Source organism: Pelodiscus sinensis, chromosome 3, assembly GCF_052426305.1.
Source record: "Pelodiscus sinensis isolate ZL-2025 chromosome 3, ASM5242630v1, whole genome shotgun sequence".
Lineage (NCBI taxonomy): Eukaryota > Metazoa > Chordata > Testudines > Trionychidae > Pelodiscus > Pelodiscus sinensis.
This window is the reverse complement of record NC_143054.1, coordinates 92,420,005-92,441,236: the sequence shown is the minus strand read 5'-3', so window position 1 is coordinate 92,441,236 and position 21,232 is coordinate 92,420,005. Positions and strand designations below refer to the sequence as shown.

Genomic DNA, 21,232 nt, shown 5'->3' with positions numbered 1-21,232 from the left:
AACCTAGAATCATATTTGCTTTTTTTGCAACAGCATCACACTGTTGACTCATATTCAACTTGTGGTCCACTATGACCCCTAGATCCCTTTCCGCCATGCTCCTTCCTAGACAGTCGCTTCCCATCTTGTATGTATGGAACTGATTGTTCCTTCCTAAGTGGAGCACTTTGCATTTCTCTTTATTAAACCTCATCCTGTTTACCTCTGACCATTTCTCTAACTTGCTAAGGTCATTTTGAATTATGTCCCTATTCTCCAAAGAAGTTGCAACCCCACCCAGTTTGGTATCATCTGCAAACTTAATAAGCGTACTCTCTATCCCAATATCTACATCATTGATGAAGATATTGAACTGTACGGGTCCCAAAACAGACCCTTGAGGAACTCCACTTGTTATCCCTTTCCAGCAGGATTTAGAACCGTTAACAACAACTCTCTGACTACGGTTATCCAACCAATTATGCACCCACCTTATCGTGGCCCTATCTAAGTTATATTTGCCTAGTTTATCAATAGTTATATTTGCCTAGTTTAGGATGTCTGTTGAGTCAGTGTGAAGCAATGGAAACAGCTACAAGCATGGTGAGGCCTCTTTTTTTCCCTGAAGGATCACAGGTTCAATCTTCCCTAGGCTTTGCAGTCTGTTGTTGTTGGGTTTTTGTTTGTTTGTTTGTTTTTTGTGTTTGTAATGTCTGAGCTTTTTTACACACGTGACTTTATAAATTACACCTGTAGGATAGCACAGATTTTCAGTGACTAGCTTCTAGTTACATACTTATTAACTGATTTGGGCCTAAAGCATGGCCTGCCAAGTGCATCTAGGGTGTTAGGCCCTCTCTTACTCTGTGGCCCTCTCTTCACATGTGGGCAGGAGCAGGGAATGGGAGGAGCATGGGTTCCCTTCCCACCCATATGACAGTCAGTGTAGCTGTGTCAATGCATTGGGAGAAAAGACACTGTCAGGGATACAGTTGATGCAATACACTTTCAAACCGAACTCTGTGTGTGTGTGAGTAGCTTATTGGGTGGAACAGAAATTACTTTTAAAAAACAGGAGGACAGAAAATCCCATAATATTCAGCAGCTAATTCACAGCTTAAAGTACAGTGCTAACATTTTCGGCCTCAGCTAATTCAGCTGTGTAGATTTCCTTTAACTACACCCCCCAGTTCTTGCACTAACATCAATGGCAGTTCTGCCTGCAGAACTCAGAGAGAGGAGATGCCTCTAGGGGTGGATCAGCCAGGAGGGATTTCATAAGGGATCCACATGGTTTTTACTCGGTGTGAAAGCACAATTCCATATCTCCTCCCTCAGGCCCAAACACACACTAATGCCAATGGGAGTTTTAGTAGCATAAGGAAAGCAGACCCAGGAGTTCAGAGGCGAATGATTAAACAAACCCAGTGTCAGTCTCATATGATGATGATAACAACATGGTACCTTTTCCTTCCTTCTGACATCTCTTTCTTTGTACAATACATTTTCTGTTTTCGCTGGTAGCTGGGCATGGGTTGCCCTGTGCTGAAGGATGCTGTAGGATTTCTCTGACTCTTGTTTCATTTCCTCTCTTGAAGCCACATGTTTTGCCTTTCTTTGTGCAGGAGCTCCATGGACTCCACTCACTAGCTTCACAGTGCACTGTAACAAACATAGGTCATGCTGAGTGGAGCAGGGGCTGTAGGGCACACAATGCATGCAAGATATTCATTTTATTCTGTATCAAACAAAATGTAAGAAAAGTGAATTCACCTTCAAACTGAAAAGCTGGCTGGCCTTGAGCAAATACATCTTTCTAAGGCCAGGCTCAGATCAGGAAGGGTATGTCTAGAGAGAGGCGCTATTTCAGGATACCGGAGGCATGCTGAAATAGCTACACATGTCTTTTAAACACGCTTGTTATTTCTAAATATTTTTCAAAATAACGGGCATGCTATTTCGGCATCCCTGTAACCCTCGTTCCATGAGGGTTAAGGTATGTCTCGAAACAGCACGTTAAACTTGGAAATCTGGAGCTGTGTAGATGTGCCGAATTTCAAAATAAGCTATTTAAAAATACAGTCAAAATAAATAAGCTCTTTAAAAATACAATCAAAATAAGATACACAATTTGCGTAGTGCAAATTGCATCTCTTATTTCAAATTTAGGGTACGGTGTAGACGCACCCAACCCGGGCTCTCAATTTTACCTGTCCAAACTGGGAGTAACTCTGTTTACCTAAATGGCATTACCTACATGGCATTACTGAAGAGGTATAACTGAGAGGAAAATGTGGCCTGTCCAGGATGTACTCAACATGAAATAATGCAAATCAGTTATGTGTAAGTAGGACTATTTCGCACTGGCTGCATCACTTTTGCCAGCTGCATTCCAGGGGAAAAAATGGTTTTGGCAAAATGAGGCATTGGGCCTGATTTTGCTCTCATGCTGCATTGTACAGAAACATAGTTCCACAAACTTCAGTGGAATTAAACTTGATTCACACCTGTGTGAGAGGAGAATCGGGCCCATGTTGCCAACTCCCTTGGTACTGAACAGCTTAGTCAAGATTCATGAAAACGATGCTATTTGTAAAACATACCGAGTAAAGATGGGCAAAACTGGGACAGATGTTGGGTTTGAATAAGTGACCTAGTTTGGCCCATCTCTTCATTTTTCGTCTGCAGATTAAGTGTGGTACAAGTTTCATACCATAGATCGCTTCTATCATACTCTGCAACAATATGAGAATGGATTTAACGGCCTAATAGATTTTTCCATCTCTGCAACTTATTTCCAAATTTTACAAACCCTAGAAGACAGTTGCTCACAAGCAATCTCCACTTAATTATTGTGTGGCTCATTCTACAAGGGTTTAGGGATGTCTCAAAATAGCACATTATTTTGAAATTTGGCACTGTGTAGAGGTGATAAATTTCTAAATAAGCTATTTTGAAAAGCAATCGAAATAAGATGCACAATTTACGTAGCGCAAATTGTGTATCTTATTTTGAGTTTAGGGTGCTGTGTAGATGTACCCTAAGACACCTCCTCAATGGGTGGGAGGAAGGAACCCCACCATCTACTGCTAGGAGCTGGTTCGCAGAGCAGGTTGGGTGTGCAAGAGGAAGCATACTGCATTTTCTGAAGGAGTGGAGTACCACCAATAGTCTGCTAGAGAGTTTGGGAAGAAATCTGTGCAATAGGATTACTGAAGTGTTCCGTATTTTCCCAAACACTGGCCTATGCTTAACTGGCACAAGACAGCCCATCATAATTGGAAGTTGCTCCTCAGAGGGCAATGGGTTATTCTGATGGGGCCAGAGGACAGATGCAGGAAACACCTTGAGATTATGGCATTGAAGAACACCCCCTGTGACTGAACTTTTTTAAAAATAAGTCAGATGTAATTTTGAGTTTGTGTTTCTAACTCTGAACCTATTCCTGCAAGTCCTGTCCTGCGCAGACTCCCTGAGAGGTCAATATGAGTTCCTCACGTGCAGGGCTTGCAGGCTCAGGTCTTAGGCTGGAGTCTCTACTTACCAATACTGGTGCACTCCATCGTGTGATTGTTGGGTTCCAGCCCCTCAGGGCAGTTTTCAAGGCACTTTCCGTTATGTAAGTAAAACCCACTTTTACACTTTGTGCAGAAATTTTTGGTGAAGCAGGTATCACAGTCAGCTTTACATTCTGTAATGCAAAATGGGAAGAATTACAGCCTGTGTCACCCCAGTTAGACATTAAAGCCCTGATTTGCATGTATGCCGCTGTGCTTTACACCACTCTGACAATGTACAAGGGCCTGCCAGTGAGAGTACATTTTATTCATAGCCACATTAAGTCTCCTTTACACTGTGGGAAATGAGAATTAGGCCAAAGGGGCTGCATTCAAAACTGCCTTGCCCTTTGAATAGTCATTAAGAACTGTGCAAAATGGGTGCACAATGCCCCCAGACCAGAATTGTAACATATATCCACATTGGACTCACATTGCACAGGGGTAAACAACCAGTTAAAATGCAAGGCACTGGAGAATCAGTTCCACCAAGTATATCTCCATTTGTTCAGGAAAAACTAAAAATGTATTTCAGAATTTAGATTTATTTATTTATGTATTTCTGGTCCATTGCATTTTGTTGCAATCCCACAGGATTTTCCAGAACTATTATGTTTATATCATTCATACAGGACAGAAGCAAGCTATCAGACATGGATTTTTAACAATATGAGAAAACCTGTATATCTAATATTCTGCAAGCAAGATACAAAGGCCATGAATACATTTACTCTAGAGAAAAGTTCACAATCATTTAAAGTTGTTTAGTAGCTTGGAGGTTATACAAAAGTAGAATTGAGTTTCAGCATCCACTGGTCAGGAAGTAAGGAGAATTACTTAGCTATAATTCCTATGTCTGATTTAGTCACCTAGATGGCTGGTAAATAAAGTCAATCGAAAAGGGAGTTCTCTAGGTTTTGGTTTAAAAATTTCAAAATGTAAAATTTGATCAAAATTCAAAAAATATTGATGGGGAGGAGGAACTAAGAAATGCAAGTTAGGCATCTAAGACCTCTGAAAGTCAATGAATGGGACCGTGCCAAGTTCACGGCTCATTTTGGTCAATTTCACAGACATGGAATTTTAAAGATCAGAAATGTCATGAGTTCAGCTATTTAAATCTGAAATTTCATAGTGTTGCAATTGTACGAATACTGACCCAAAAAGGAGTGTGTTTGTGGGTGAGTGGGGGATGTCACAAGTTTACTGTAGTTGAGTGGCAGTACTACCATTTTTAGTTCTGTGCTGCTACTGCTGGTGGTGCTGCCTTCAGAGCTGAGAATCTGAAGTAGCAATTACTGGTCAAGAACCCAGCTCTGAAGGCAGGGTCACTACGAGCAGCCATACAGAAGTCAGGATGGCATGATATGGTATTGCCATCCTTACTTTTACTGATGGGGCACTACCTTCCAAGCTTGGCACCTGGCCAATAGCCACCATTCACCAGGTGCCCAGCTCTGAAAGCAGCACAGAAGTAAGGGTGGCAAATACCACAACCCCACTCCCCCAGTATAACAAGGTAACCCACCTGCAACTCTCTTTTGGACCAGGATCCTTAAATGAGAAATGCTGGTCCCCATCCCAGTGACATCTGAATAGTGTAGGGTAAAAGCACACAAAAGTCCAGATTTCACAGGGAAACACCAGATTTCATGGCCCACAGCATGTTTTTCATGGCTGTGAATTTAGTAGAGCCCTTTCAGTGATAGTCTGGCATCTACCCACAGATGGACAGTGGATCAAACATCCAAATTGCAGAAGCACCTTTGTGGTTACGCTATGCACAGAGTATAGTTACAGCGAGGCCATGCAAAGGAGCTCTGGAAACCTCACCGTTGAGCAGTGCTCTCCGGTATCAAACTCTGTCTTATGGAAGAACTGAGGTCCAGCTGGGATGACAAGTGCATTGCCAGTGAATTTATAAACAGCATGGATCTCATAGTCACAGGCTCCACTCTGGGAAGTTGTAGTGGCCCATGACCACTGCTACAACCATTCAGCTGTAGCTGTGGCACTAGGGGATTAGACTACAAACCTTTATCTCTGAATAAGGATGCAGGAGAGAAATCCATCCCCAGTGCCTAGATAGGTTATCCATACAAAGACTTTTTACCTAATATGAATTTCACTCTAACCTTACACTCAGGTGAATACCTATTGTACCAATATAAAAAGACTGACCAAACTAAAGAATTTATCTGTCTACTATTTAACTTCCTTGATTCATTATGATGTTTAGTCTCATATCAGAACAAAAACGCACAAAGATACAGTGTTGTTTCTCCAGCACTTACTTGTACACTTATTTATTTCTGGATACCGGGTTCCAAAGTATCCGCTTGGACATGAAGAAAGACATACCCCGATCTGTTTCATGCCAATCCTCTCCAGAACAAAAAAGAGTCTGGGTTTGCATGACAAGCATCCATTGTAGTCAGAACATGTTGCACACCCTCCTTGGCAACCCTGGCTCACATTGGGATGCACTGAAAAGACAAATTATTTTAAAAAGGAGAAAACTAGATTAGACAACCCAGTTATATGATTATGCCTCTGTACTGAATGCTGTGTTAAAATCTTACATGACAGCCTTCAAGGGCTGGTTCACTTTTGCTTCCGTCGTTTATGACTTGACATGTTGCCTTCATACGTATTAAAATGGGAATCTCAGATGATATGCTCATATGCTGCAGGAATAGCTAACAATAAATTACACCTGAAATTGATTTTGCGATATACCTGCACCTTGGGCAAGATTCAGGATTTTCCATCAGGAGCAATGGCTTTGCTGATATTGCTTGTGTTGGCCTAGTATATGTTTGCACGGCAAAGTAAAATTTGAGCATTAATATGCTTGTGCTTTTTGTTTCATACTTAAGATGATAAGAAAACCCACCCTAGTCTGTAATGGCTTTTATTTAAGTATCTTTTTTAATTGATACTGTGCAAGAATGTGGTAGCGTTAGATCCGATACAAAACTGCCTTTTAAGAAGACACAAAGAACCATCCTACTCACTCATTTTTTCCCTGGAATGTTCACTCTGGCATGTTTAATCTTCAGCAATTACAACCTGATGTTCAGACTTAACTGTGACATTTAGACTACCCCCATCCCAGCATAGAACATAGGTAGGAGTTATACTCCAGTTTCAATGGCTTCATTCTATATTTCTGTTTCTTCAAGAAACAGAGAGAAAAACCATGCCGCCTTTTACTACATAGACATATGTATTACTATGCTTTCAAATATTTGGTACTCGTTGTACTTATGTGCACCAGTTGTTTTTAAAGCAAACAATAGGAAGATATTGTAACCGACCTTTTCAGCAGGAGAGAGACGTCAGTGAAATATTTCTCAGTGTGATAAAGGGCAACAATTTGAGAGGGCATGACACTATGCATCTTTCCACACTTTAGAAGTATTTATACCACAGGTTGTTTTCTGTGGTGCATACTTAACATGGGAGTCTACTCTGAAAAGTGACTATGCATACAGAGGCCATTTTCATAGGCAGGAATGGTCAAATGATTAAGAAACTGAAATTGTTTGAAAACTATCCGTCATTTTCCATCACTGACCCCAACAAGGAGAAGAATATGAAACTGAGATATAAATATTTGTCATCAAAGCTAGTGTATAAAATACACGAGCACTTCTGACAAGAAATATATGTCAGCACCAGTGACAGGTAGATCTTTATGAATAACCTCTTTTGACAGAGCAAACCCTATGAGCAGCTCCAATTAGGGAAACCTTCATGTGTAAGGCCTTATGACAAGCAGAAAGTTTTATTATGCAGAGCTGACAATTTATCAGCATTAATATAAAATCCATTAAAAGTAGCTCGGGATCTACTGGTAGATCTTGGAACCTTTGACGGGTGATACTGACTGGTTTGGTCAGGAGGCTGTCAAGTGCCAGCACTTCATCTGCCCCAAGCACTGCCATGCTTCTCTGGCCCTCTGCCTTGGAGCTTTTTTCTCGTTGTGCAGGGCACAGGAAGAACAGGAGGGGGTGCTGATGTCACAGTGCCCCCCCATCTCCACAGAGCAGAAGGGGGCAGGGATGGAGACAGTTTGCTGCCTGTTTTGGGGAGTGGTGCAGGGCCGGGGAGAAGTGAGCCTGCCTTAGCTTCCTGCACCACTACCCAGCAGCCACCTGTGGTAAATGGTGCCCAGCTGGGGCCTGCATTCCAAACCCTGGCCTCAGTCCTGACCCCCTCATTCACCCTAAACCCTTGCCCCAGCTCTGAATCCCCCTGCACCCAAACTCCCTCTGAGAACCTGCACCCTGCACCTATGGTGCACCTCAACTCCCTCCCCCATGCTCAGCCCAGAACCCCTTGCCACACTCCAAATCCTTTAGCCCAAGATCAGAGCCCACATCCCCCTCCCTTGCACCCCAGTCCTCTACCCCCAGCCTGATAAAAGCGAGTGAGGGTTGGGGAGGGAGGATGGAGTGAGCAGGGGTGAGGCCTTGGAGACAGGGCGGGAAGGAGGCAGGGCAAGGGTGTTTGGGTTTGAGGTGGATCCTGGATTGCACTTAAATTCAAAAAGTGATCTCATGCGACCACTGACATATAGCAATGTAACCAGTTGGGGCAGTAGGGGTCTACAGAAGCTGCAGCTGTGCCTCTGTAGCATTTTAAGTGTAGCCATAGCCTAAGGCTGTTACCCGGGGCCCCCAGACAAGTGGTGTGAGGGGGCCTGGCTCTGCACCCCTGGAAGGGGAGAGGCCTTGGGGAAGGGGCAGGGCTTTGGGGAAGGGATGGGTCCGGGGCAGCCAGCCCTCAGTGCCACCCAGCTCTCCGTTGCTCTGGCAGCAATTTAAAGGGCCAAGGGCTCTGGCTGCTGCTGCCACCAGAGGGTCTGGCTCTAACCCAGGCTGCTTTATAATGTTGATTTTGAACGCTGATATAGAATCATAGAAGATTTGGGCTGGAAGATACCACATGGGGTCATCAAGCCCAATCCCCTGTTCAAAGCAGGACCAACCCCAACTAAATCATCCCAGCCAGGGCATTATCAAGCTTAGCCTTAACAGCTGCTAAGGATGGAGATTCCATCATCTCCCTAGGTAACCTATTCCAGTGCTTCACCACCCTTCTAGAGAAGTTTTTTCCTAACAGCCAACCTAATACCATCAAAAATGAGATGCTGAGAAATTTTTAAATAAACTGAATCCTTTTTAGATTAAATACCTTAAAATGGATCCTTTTTGACTACAGGCAGTCCCCGAGAATACAGGCAGTCAACACTATGTTCTATCATGGAACCCAATGAAGAAAAGAAATGTGGATGGAAGGCTACTTTTGTCATTGATCTCCAAACCAGTGTGGAATATTTTTCAAAATTAAACAGACACTACCAAAGCTATTCTTTGTTGTGGATAAGAGCAGAGATTATTCAGTTTGGATAGCTTTTCCTGGGCCTAACTTGAAATCATCCCAGGAGATACGTAATAATGTAATGGACATAAACATTGTATATTTAAAATACTTACAAGTCACAAATAACTGAATGCAAGGTGTGTCTGTATCTATACCTTTACATTTGAGGAGCTGACCCAGGAACAAACTGGAACAAAAGGTTTAGTTTCTCAATAGATTACATTTTGATTGAAAATATTGTGGATAAGAAAACAATACAGATGAGAAATGGGAAGAGGGATCTGGATAAAGGAACTGATCTGGATGAGTGGGTCTTTATATGGGAAAGGGTATAGACATCTTCAGTTTGTGTACCTCATATAAATGTGTATATACTACTGTAAAGGTTGAGGTGGGCAATGAGAGGCCTGCAGGTCAGACAAGGTTCACCCTGCAGGCTGCCACTTTATTTACCTGCACATCTCCAGATACAGCTTCTCATAGCTCCTGTTGGCAGGCCTGGCTTTTGGGCAAGGCGAGCGAGGTGGTTGTCTTGGGCCCCATGTGTTCAGGGCCCCACAGCTCCACGCATTCAGGACTCTGTACTGCCCACCTCCTGACCCCGCCCACCCAGCCACTCACTCGCTGTCCTGACTGGGGGCCATGCAGCTCAGCCACACTGCCTTGAGCCCCACAAATTCTTTGGCTGGGCCTGCCTATTGGCCCCTAAGGAACTGTGGTAAGGTAAAATATGGACTATCCTTAGGAGAGAAAAACTTTCATGCTGGCTACTTACACAAGAGAACTGACAAGAAGAGGCTAGGTATTTAAAAATTTGGTCACCCTATTTAATGTACGCAGAAGAGGAAAACTCCCCATCCAGCAAGACAGAATCTTCATCCACATTCTTTGAATATGCCCTGGCCCTGAGTGAGTAACAAGTAATGTTGGATGTTAACATTTTACTGCAACTTTGCTTTCAGAAAATGTGTTGGTTTAAAAAAAAAAAAATCTAAAAGGACACTTCAAAATGTGGTAAAACTTGGATGGCTTTCTCTCTATTCAGCTTACCCTTGCATGGGCTACCTTGGTCCGTGGTGGGTGTGTGAAGGAGAGGATGCTGGCAGAGCTTAGACTCTGAAAAAAACCTTTTCCTTATGCATAGACCAGCACGGCTGAGTTGGCATGGAAGTGGGGAAATCATCTACACTAAGTATAAAGCTCAAGTAACAGGATAACTAGGGACAGATCTCTAAGTCACAATCTAGCTCCTGCTCTGCTCCTGGGACTATGAAAATAAGCACTGACTCTTACTCTGGCTCTGTGATAAAGCCACAATTGAATGCTTAGTGAGACCTCACACTTTTATGGGGGCTGATGCTGCTCTTGTCCAAAAAGGGTAACTGCAACAAAGCAGAATGACTTGCCACAGGAAAGCTGGAAACAGAACCCAAATGAGCGACAAGCCCACTCTGGCACTCCAAGGCTACGTCTACACTGGCATGATTTTCCAAAAATGCTTTTCACGGAAAAGTTTTCCGTGAAAAGCATTTTCGGAAAAGCGCGTCTAGATTGGCAGGATGCTTTTCCGCAAAAGCGCTTTTTGCGGAAAAGTGTCCGTGGCCAATCTAGACACGGTTTTCCGCAAAAAAGCCCCGATCGCCATTTTCACTATCAGGGCTTTTTTGCGGAAAACACTACTGTGCTGTCTACACTGTCCCTTTTGCGCAAAAGTCTTTCGGAAAAAGACTTTTGCCCGAACGGGAGCAGCATAGTATTTCCGGAAAAGCACTGACAATCTTACATGAGATCGTCAGTGCTTTTCCGGAAATTCAAGCGGCCAGTGTAGACAGCTGGCAAGTTTTTCCGGAAAAGTGGCTGATTTTCCGGAAAAACTGGCCAGTCTAGCCACAGCCCAAGTGTAGAAGGTGAGGCCTGAAGAGACCTTAAAAATACCTTGCCTTTATACACTTCTGCTTACAAAAACTCCCCAAGGTCACAGATTCACTGGCCCTGGCAGATAGGCTGCCACCATCAAATGAATTAAACCCCTGAAAACCAGGAAGAAACGCTTGAACTTCTTCCTCAGGGGTACCCCCAAGCTCTTTTGCCACAAGAGAGGTTGAAAAAAGAAAAAAAGAAAAGAAAACCAAACTGCAATCTCTGATAGCTGACCTCTCTGGCTAGGCAGGCACACACACAGACCTCCTGTTACTTTTCAGGACACAAGAATCAAATCATCACTTTAAAAAAGGTGATTTTATTAACAAAACAAAAAGATAAGTATGATAAAGCATACTTGCTTGCTAGGCGTTACAAAGCAACCGAGAAAGGAACAGATTAAAACACAAAGAAACAGCGTCTCTTTGGGCTGCAGCTTAGATACAGTGAATGGGGAAGGGAAGGCACATGGATCTCACACAGAGAAGCTTAACCAGCAACAAAACAAAGAAAATAACCTGATAGCAACTAAATAAAAATTTCCCCCCTATTTACTCACAATCCTTTCACAGTACAGTCCATTTCCATGCCCAGTATTCCTTGGAGGCATGGTCGTTCTGCCTGGATTTAAATCATCCTATTTCTCCCAACTCCTGGCTTAAACTCAAAGAGAAATGGCAAGCAAGTAATCATTACAATGCTAATTTCAGCACTGTATCCCATTGGTTCTTCTGGCTCCCTGCCAACACCCCCTCACTAACTGAGTTTAACCCTCTAATAACCTAGTACTGGCCAGCACTACTCCTATCCATCACAGGGGCTGATGCTGCTCTTGTTCAGACAGGGTAACTGCAATACAGCAGAATGACTTGTCACAGGATCTACGAGTGAAAAAAAACATGCTAGGGGAGTGCAAAAGCATCTTTAGGAACTACAATTTCCATATCTGATGGCTAAGGCACAGAGAGGTCCAGTGGCTTGGCAGAGAAATGATGTGGCATAGTGGGTTAGGCACTGATGGCAGAACTAAGAAAGCTGAGTTTTAATCTTGTAGGCCTGGTCAAGAAATGTTCTCTTGTGAAACCACATGACATCTGGTGCAATCTAATTCATTCCAAAGCAAAAGAAAGAAAGAAAGAAAGAAAGAAAGAAAGAAAGAAAGAAAGAAAGAAAGAAAGAAAGAAAGAAAGAAAGAAAGAAAGAAAGAATCCCTATTGATTGGAACAAAAGGCCACACATTAGAATTTATGTATCCCTTTTTCTGTTCTCTGAGTTGATTTGTAGTGTAGCCTGAGACAAATCAGTTATTCTCTCTGCCCTTCAGTTTACTGAGCCTATCACCTTTCAGCTCTAAGATGTAAACAAAGAGACCAGCTTCTAAAATAGACCTGCTCTAGAAATGAGTCTTAGTCCCCACTACGAACACCTGGTTATTGGTATCCTCCTGGACCAACAGTCTCTCATGTGATGCAAATGTTTAATTTGATCAGCCACAACAGATATAAAATGAACCAAATTCCCCAATAAGGTACAAAGCTAAAGGATTCTGAAAGTTGTAATCCTCCATATAGCTCTACTCTGGAGCAGCTAATGAAGTCTATATAATTATAAACCAAACCTCATACTTGACCACATCTGTGGAAACCCTAGTAACTCTTACTTAGCAAGAAGATGTAGTCACAAAAATAGAATAGTTATGTCTGGAGTTCCCCTTGTTTAGGTAAGCTTTCTCTACCTCCTCTCCACAATCTACAAGCAATTGAGTATTTCCTCCAAAAGAGGATGGGATAGGTGGGGTCTGTTTCTCAGAGTCAAAGGACTTGCTTGATTTAATCTTACTTCAAAGCTTTCTTGCCTAATATGGTGCAAAGCGTAGGGTAAGCAATCTCAAGACTACTAAAATAGTTTCAGAAACTGCTCCCAAAAGGATTGCAAAAAATTTCCTCAGATATCTGTCTGGCTTGACAGAGCATTTCCATCCACGTGAGGCACTTTGCCTTTGAAGGCAAAGGAGCCAACACTTTTTGAACATTGTGGCTGTGTCCAGACTGGCATGATTTTGCGCAAATACTTTTAACGGAAAAGTTTTTCCATTAAAAGTATTTGCGCAAGAGAGCATCTATACTGGCATGTGCCTTTGTGCAAAAGATTTGCTTTTGCACTAAAGCATCCGTGCCAGTGTAGATGCTGTCTTGTGCAAGAAAGCTCTGATGGCCATTTCTTGTGCAAGAAATTAACGTTGCTGTCTACACTGGCCTCTTGTGCAAGAATACTTATCCCTGAGTGGGAGCGTCACAGAGTATTTGTGCAAGAATCACTGATTTTGTACATTATAAAGTCAGTGTTCTTGTGCAAATACTCGCGGCCAGTGTACACAGGTGGCAAGATTTTGCGCAAAAGCGGTTGCTTTTGTGCAAAATCATGCCAGTCCTAGATGCAGCCTGAGTGTCTGCAGGTTGGAAGATGATCACAAACATAAGTATGGGACTGCACCACAATCTCAAAAAGTATCCATCACCATTTTATAGCAATATATATCAATAAAGAAGCCTTGATCACACATGGCCAAGCATTCACTGGGGATTGCCTCTGTATTTTTAAACATGTCTGGCACAAAGAGCCTGATCATTAGATATGCTGGCTGCCAGAAACCATTCTGCTTCAGTTTGGTTAGAACGGCCTGTAAAACCTCACTTGGGGGGGAGGGGGGCACAGAAAGTTTAATTCAATTGACGAGCATCTTCAGAATAGCAGAAATAACCTCCAAATCAGCCACAGCCACCACAAATGGCTCATTCTCATTCCAGGGAGTTTTGTAAATAAACTGAAATTCTTTGCATGGAGAGGGAATGGAAGTTGCTGTTTTCTGATACACACTGCATATCTCCATCAAAATTCAGGGTAAAGGAAATTCAGACAGCGAAGGGACTGAAGTAGATCTACAAGGTACAGCTAATTTACTAGGTTAAATAACAGAAAACCCAGGTCATAAATCATATATAAAGCAGTAATATTAGAAAAGCCCTGCAAAGCACCCACAGATCTCACACAAATAGCTGAATTTATTTCCAAATCCCTATCTGACCCCTATCCCTCAAGAGAAGAGGCCTATAAGTCTTTCTAGGCATAACAGATTGCAACTGTTCTATTACCTCCGCTTATTTTTAGACAAGATGATCTATAACATAAAAAATATAAGGAACACTTAGCAGTTACATGACCAATGTCCCGCCACCAGCCAAAGTCCAGCCTGTTTATATCTCTCAGCTATTAGTAGAGAATTGTTCATGCTAAGCAAGGTAGAAAAGATGAAGGGAAGAATTATGCAGTATAGTTGTTGCCATGCCTGTCCTAGAATACTAGACAGACAAGCAGGGACCAACTTCTGCTGAGAGAGACAAGCTTTTGAGCTTACACAGGGCTCTTCTTCAGGTCAGGGAAAAATGTAAGTCTTGAACAGCTGTCATATTTGGTGACTATTCACTCTGAGGGTGCCCCTTTTATGGCCTAATCTTGCAAGATGAAGCTCCCCAGACACACAGTTCTGAGGGGAACAAATAAAATTCGAAATGGACCACAGAATGCCTTTTGGAGATGTGCCTCCATCAACTCTTCCAGACAAAAGAGAAGGTTTATTTACCTCACTGAGCTTCAACATATAAACTCAAGATTTTTATTTTTCTAAAAGATGAGCTGTATTTCAAATGGGCATCCGTACAGGGAAATCCTATGGCATGTGTTATACAGGAGCTGATCACAGTAGTCCCTTTATAACCTATGAATCACAAATGCACCGTCAGAGTCTCTGTATGCCACTAACCTTGTGTTCCCGGTATTAAAGATTGCAATTCTAGGGAAGTACCTTTTAAGTCAATGGGATTGCACTGGTAGAAATGAGAGAGAAGCTAGGTCCCAGAGCTCTGTTTTTTTGTGACTTTACTCCACTAGAGACTTTTATTGTTGAGCATTGCAGCGATGCTCATTTACTTGCAAGCTGTACAAGGATCACTCGGCTCAGTGTGTCAACATTACACAACTACAGTAGCATTTGAAAGTTTCCCACACAGTCTTTTGAGACCAGAGCTTTTCTCTCTCAGTTTATTTCAGAAACCACAGAAAGAACAGCAGGAAATAACAGATTTTACTTTACATACTGGGGAATAGTGAGAAGGGCTTAAACAGTAAGAACCCACAACCCCATATAAAATTATGATTTTCTGCTACCTTGTTTGCAATGTTAAAATAATTAATGAATCATGTAGCCAGCCAGCCCACTGTTTTGGCTTTACTCAACAGATGTGTTTTCTATCAATTGCACATCCTCTTCTGAATCCTCTGTGTAAATTCTAATCCGTGGCACAGAGCGCATGTTTCATGTGAATGCAATAGTGTTTCCTTGTGCAATAATATCCTTACAGGTAAAAACATCTGTATATTTTTCATAAATACATTATCTAATTGTATAATAACTACCAGAAATTTGGCTCAGTTAGTAGCACTCTCATCTCTGAAGTAGAAGATTATGGTTATGGGTTTAAATCCATGTTTCACTCACTCTAATGTAAAAAAAAAAAATGTTTCTATTGTTTCTTCAGTGGCATTACCCTGGATGTACCACAGTATATATTAAATCAGAATTTATCCCCAGAATTCAACCTTTGAATTTCTTTGTTGGGGCGGCCAAATGAACTGGCCCACCAAGGCGCATACAACAATCTTCAGAAGTTCAAGAGGTGAGCACCCCTGCCAAGGGCCAGGACTTGGGGCTTGAGTTCTGTGAGAGATGCCCAATGGGGCTCAGAGCTTCAGCCCTGTTCCTGCTGAAGCCCTGAGCCCTGATTCCCCCACTGCATAGGGATGAATCCCTGGTGCCCCCCTTCCTTATTGGGCTGAAGCCCCAGTACTCCTATCCCTTCTGAGCAGAAGCCCCTACCCCCCCACCTAGCTGGACAGCAGAAGTCTGGTAGGTGGAGAATGCATGGAGGCATAGGGGTTTCCATGAACTGCACTTTAATGGTAAAAAAAGCCACATGTGGTTCGTGAATCACAGTTTGACCGTCCCTGTTCCATTCAACGCTGGTAGTATAATTCTGAAGGATATTGTATTGTTAAAGGTACTATTAAACCAAGTTCCTTTTTGTCTCAGAGCCAATTACTATCTCACCATACTTTTCTAAAAGACATGGGGAACATTTGAAATGTTGGGTCAACATTCCATCTTACTGTGAAGTAAGTTCTAGTGATGAAGGTTCCTCATTTCAGCTGCAACACAACCTTCATTTTACAAACATCTATCTTACAAACAACCAAATATAAAAATCAAATGTTTGGAGACGGGAAAAAAAAATCAAGTCTAAATGTTTTCAGTAGTGCACTATACCGATTTACGCACTGTATCTACTGTAAATCTGAGATGCTAAATTTTATGCACTTTATGATAATATGAACGCCCATCCACAGGTATAGTTATTTTTAAAACCACGCACAATCCATTGAAGCACTGTACCTGCCTTCTGATCTTGTGCTTGATTGTTGTTCAACATGAGCTAGATCCAGTGCTCATGGCAGTTAACTGCAAAACGTCCATTGACTTCAAAATGTCACCTTTTTTAAAAAAAATCAGTAATTTTAAAGTAGCCAATGGTTTTGTTTGACTTTAAATACCAACTCTTTTAGGGTGTGTCTAGACTACCTAGTTTTGTCGACAAAAGTGGACTTTTGTCGACAAAACTATACCAGCGTCTACACTACCGCTGAGTTCTGTTGACATAACGTCGACAGAACTCAGCAGTTTTGTCGACGCTGGTATACCTCATTTTACGAGGCATAACACCTTCTGTCGACAGAACTCTGTCGACAGAAGGTGTTATTGCCTGTAACATTGCGTCCAGACTACGGAGTTCTGTCGACAAAGCAGCTTGCTTTGTCAACAGAACTCAATGTGTCTGGACGCTCTTTGTCGACGGAAGTTTTGTCGACAGTATCTGTCGACAAAACTTCCGTCGACAAAACGCGGTAGTCTAGACGTACCCTTAGATAATCAATTTTTGCTATGTTTTAGTTATATGAGGAATATGATTTAAATTGTATTACTTGGTTCTGTTTTTCTATATTTCTTGATCTTTTCATGAAATATACTTGAAATATGTTTGGCATTCACTTCAGGACTACTTTCATCACTCTTTATGCACTACCTTTTGCCTTTGAGGTATGTGCCCTTCCTCTCTCTCAGAAATATACCTGTCTATACATGAGAAGTTTAGTATGTGAAGTACCATTCATATCCTCCCCTAAAGTGATTGTAATATTGAAATATACCACAACCAAGCATTACAAACCCAGGAAATTCAGAGTTAAGATTACACCTGAATACCTTGAAATATTATGGTAGGAAATGTTCAACCAAATAACCTTAACTTTTCTTTATAATACATTAGGAGGCAGAAAAAAAGAAGAAAAGTTACTGTGTCTTTACAAATCCATTTAATTTAATTAGACCACAAACACTTCACTACCATGATCATTGTTCTATGCATTAAACTCATGGTTTCCTAGAGGTGGTTGGATTTTTTTAGTCAGATACTCTGAATGAATATTGCTGTTTTGTACCATATAATACATGTGACAAATCATTTTCTTGACAAATTCAACCATCTGGCCAAAAACTATTCATTTAACTCATTATTTTACTAACAACAACAACATTTATTAAATAATGTATCCAAAATTACATGTGTCACTAAGAACAGAGATAATAATGGTGCTCGTTTAGGTAAGCGCACATTTCAGAAACATCTCTCTCTGCCCAATCCATGTCAGATGAACTGGTCCACTGGATATTTTAAACTACTCTTTTCAACTGACAGACTACTCGGCCAACTTACAAAATATTCCTTGGCACTTCTAAAATATCCTAACAGGGCTCTGTGGAAGAGCATTTTTTCGAATAGCAATGGTATTAGAAAAATTGGCACATTTGTCCTGCTGCAAAATAACTAATTTCAGAGAATGCAAATTGCAAGATACCACACATAGGATTAGAATCATGTCTAATATAATTTAATTAACATTTAAACGTGGCTTTGGTGACACCCTCCTCCCCAGATATTAGAAAACCATTAAATCACAGCATTTATTTTTAAAGTACCCAATGTGATGAATGGTTGGCAGCCTGACTGGTGGCCAGTGGCTTGCGGCAGTGCAATGGACTGTCATGAGCCAAAGCCTGCATTTGAAATGACCGCAACATCATCACTCCTAACACTGGGCTGCCGCAGCCGAGTTGTGTTTAGATGACACGTTTGGCTCCAAGAACAAGAAAAAGGAAAGGAATACAGGAAAAATTGAATTGTGCTTGGCCTATGTGGGCATTTGCTCTTAGTTGCTCCAGGAGCAGCCTTGGGAAAAATATCTGATGGGGTCATGCATCTTGCCCTCCAGGGGAGATGAGAATTTCATGTGTTTTTTTAACTAGACTCCAATGGATAAAGCAATCACTGTAAGAAAGAGTCTTGCAATTTGCAAGGAAGGAATTAGTGTCAACATTTTCAAATGTAGGTATCTAAAATTAGAAAACTAATCCCTTATTTAAATTGTGAAAGAGGTCACCTGATTTTCTAGTCCTATGAGAGTTGCAGTTGCTTGGAATTTCTGATATGCAGGCCATTTAAGGAATCTAATTATCAGATTAGGTACCTAACTCTAGGCACTCCCGTTTGAAAATTTTGGCCTTATCTTCTCAGTGCTTCAATTTTTTTCATCTTCAAAATAGGAATAATACCTGTCTCACAGGAATGTTGTGATACTTAGTGCACTAATGCTTACAATATGGATTTGTTTGCTTAATTTTAGCTGCCTCTTTAATTTAACCCAAATTCAATAAGCAGCCTCTGATTTGGCATGCACTATTTTTTAACATGCAACTCATTTCATGTCATCAGTCTTTCTGGTATAAAGATTTTCACATATAAATTGGATACTTTATGCAGGAGCATATAGATATGGTAATGGTATTCAACAGCTGTGCATACAAAATATTCAGGCACAGAACTGAAGACTGGGTTGAAGCCAGTTGCAAATTTAACTCTTACTCATTTCTAACTGTGCTTATGATTGCAAAGATTAGAACAGTGATTCTTTGGACGTGTCTCTACTATGCTGGGGATTGAAGCTGCAGTGATTGATCCACCAGCCATTGATTTATCATGTCTGCTTAGGTGCAATAAATCAATCTCCAAGCGCTCTCCCTTTCACATCGGTACTCTACCGAGATGAGAAGAGTATCCAGCATTGATGGGAAAACAGCCCCTGCTGACCTTACCTCACACAAGATGTCATGATAAATAAGTCGACTTCAGCTACACTGATTGACCATAGGGGTTAGTATAGACTGGGTCTCAGTCCAGGAGGCAGTACTTTGGGGATGTGCAGAGATCTTCCAGAGGGTACATCAACTCATTGAAGTCAGTGTTTCTGAACTTGGAGGTTGTGACACTCCCCCAGGGGTCACATAAAGGATTTAGGGGGGTTTCAAGTGCAATGCGGACAAGTGGAACCAAACCTCTGGAGCTTAGTGCATAAGACTCTACCACTTGAGCTAAAAGCCAGCTGACTCTCAGGTAAGGCTGTAGAGCACACTTATTCTTTCTCTCTGTAAGTGATCTAAGTGTCACTACATGGGACACTGAACCACTCCCAGTAGGTGTATAGGTTACACAAGTACAGGCCCAGCATTGGTAAGCAGGACAACTGTGTGAGGCCCCATACCACAGGGAGCCCTGAAATTATGTTATGTGCTTCAGCTCCAGGCAACAGGACGCAAGATTCAGACTCCTGAAAAGGACACAATCATCTGGAAAGGTTGAGAACCACTGGAATAGACTATAATAGGAAAACAGGCTGTTATGACTGGGCATACAGACAAAGGAATCTGCTCTGCCCTCTGCTAGGGGTGCTGTATTTCCTGTAAATTAAGCAAAAAGGATGAATAAGTTACTCCGAAAGGAATGTACCCTTTGGGAATTGTCCCCTGCAAATAAGAACTGTGGTTGGTGAGCCAGGAGCAGCAGGGAAGAAGAAAAATAACAAAAAGAGTCAGAAATTTCAGGGATAGTGGAGAAATTTATAATCAGAAGGGACTTCTCATTCCCTTTGTTCATAACCAACATTAGCCAGCATTAATTTATGCTGTAGTCACTGAGTTAACTTTAAAAACTTCTCTATGTCTGTGCTCCCTTTTATATTTACCGCTACTCACCCTGGCCCCAGCTCACACATGCTTAAATGGTCATGAATGTGTTCTAATCCCTTGACTTCCATGAGACTTCAGTATTTGCTTAACATTAACCACATGCCTGTGTGCTTTCTTGAATAGTTTGTTAATCAGTAAAACAACAAACAAACAAATCCTTATATTGAATTTACCTGCATATAAATGTAAATACAATCTCCTAACCCTTTAACTAGTTCAAAGATCAATTAAAATGTATTTTTTAAAAGAGTATTGTGTAGGGGTGACATTTCAAAATGCAAAAAGCGGACACATTCAGGAGCCTTACCCCCTTCTTGTCCCTGCGCCTGTTCCTCTTCTTCTTCCGTGACCTTATCTCCTGATCAGACCAAAAGCTGGAACCCAACTAGGATTTCCAGATGGTTTCAGAAATACCAGGGGGGGAGGAGAGGAAAGGACCCCGAGAGTTGTTAAGCAAAAAAAAAAAAAAAAAAAGTTGTGGCCCGTTTAAAAACCACATGGTGAGGCTTTTTGGTCCTAACAGGCTGCCGGAGGCCACCTGCTATCTTGCTTCCCTGTGTCGGGCTGGAAGGCTCCTCTGTGGAACCCAGTAAGCACTAGGGTTGCCAGGATGCCTCCGTATTGAGGACAGCCTGGGATTTTCGCCTCCTGGCTGGGAAAAAAAATCAGAAAGTACTGAACATTTTAGGTATCCGGTATTTTCTGAATTTTTTTAACAGACAGGAGGTGGAAAATACCGGACACCTGGCAACCCTACACCCAACAGTGGTAAGAGCCACCCATGTGATTCCCACGTGAGGCTCTTAGCTTTGAAATGTCTGCTCTTTCTTTTTTCATAAAAATAAGTTTTAGCTCTGATGGCTAGAGGATCACGATTGACTCTTAGGGTGCATCTAGACAGCAGCATTATTTCAGAATAATGTCATTATTCTGAAATAACAATATGAGCATCTACACAGCAATTCCATTATTTCAGAATAAACTCCGACTTCTGTAAAACTCATTCATGAGGAATAACGTCTATTCCAAAAGAGCTATTTCGGAATAGCAGTAGTGTGGCTGCTCCACTGCTGCTATTTCAAAATAGCTCCACCTCAGGGCCATTCAGAGTAATTACTCCCCAGTGCCTCCTGGG

At 41.8% G+C, this 21,232-nt stretch overlaps 1 protein-coding gene across 1 annotated transcript in view; it reads right to left on the bottom strand.

Annotated features, from left to right (window-relative positions):
- RSPO3 (R-spondin 3) overlaps positions 1-21,232 on the bottom strand; it is an 87,283-nt gene that overhangs the window by 38,371 nt on the left and 27,680 nt on the right. The window contains exons 2-4 of the mRNA XM_006139432.5: positions 5,831-6,022; positions 3,524-3,670; positions 1,444-1,641 (exon numbers count right to left, since the gene is read on the bottom strand). Of these exons, the coding sequence (XP_006139494.1) occupies positions 1,444-1,641; positions 3,524-3,670; positions 5,831-6,022 (537 nt within the window). The remainder of the gene's footprint in view (positions 1-1,443; positions 1,642-3,523; positions 3,671-5,830; positions 6,023-21,232) is intronic.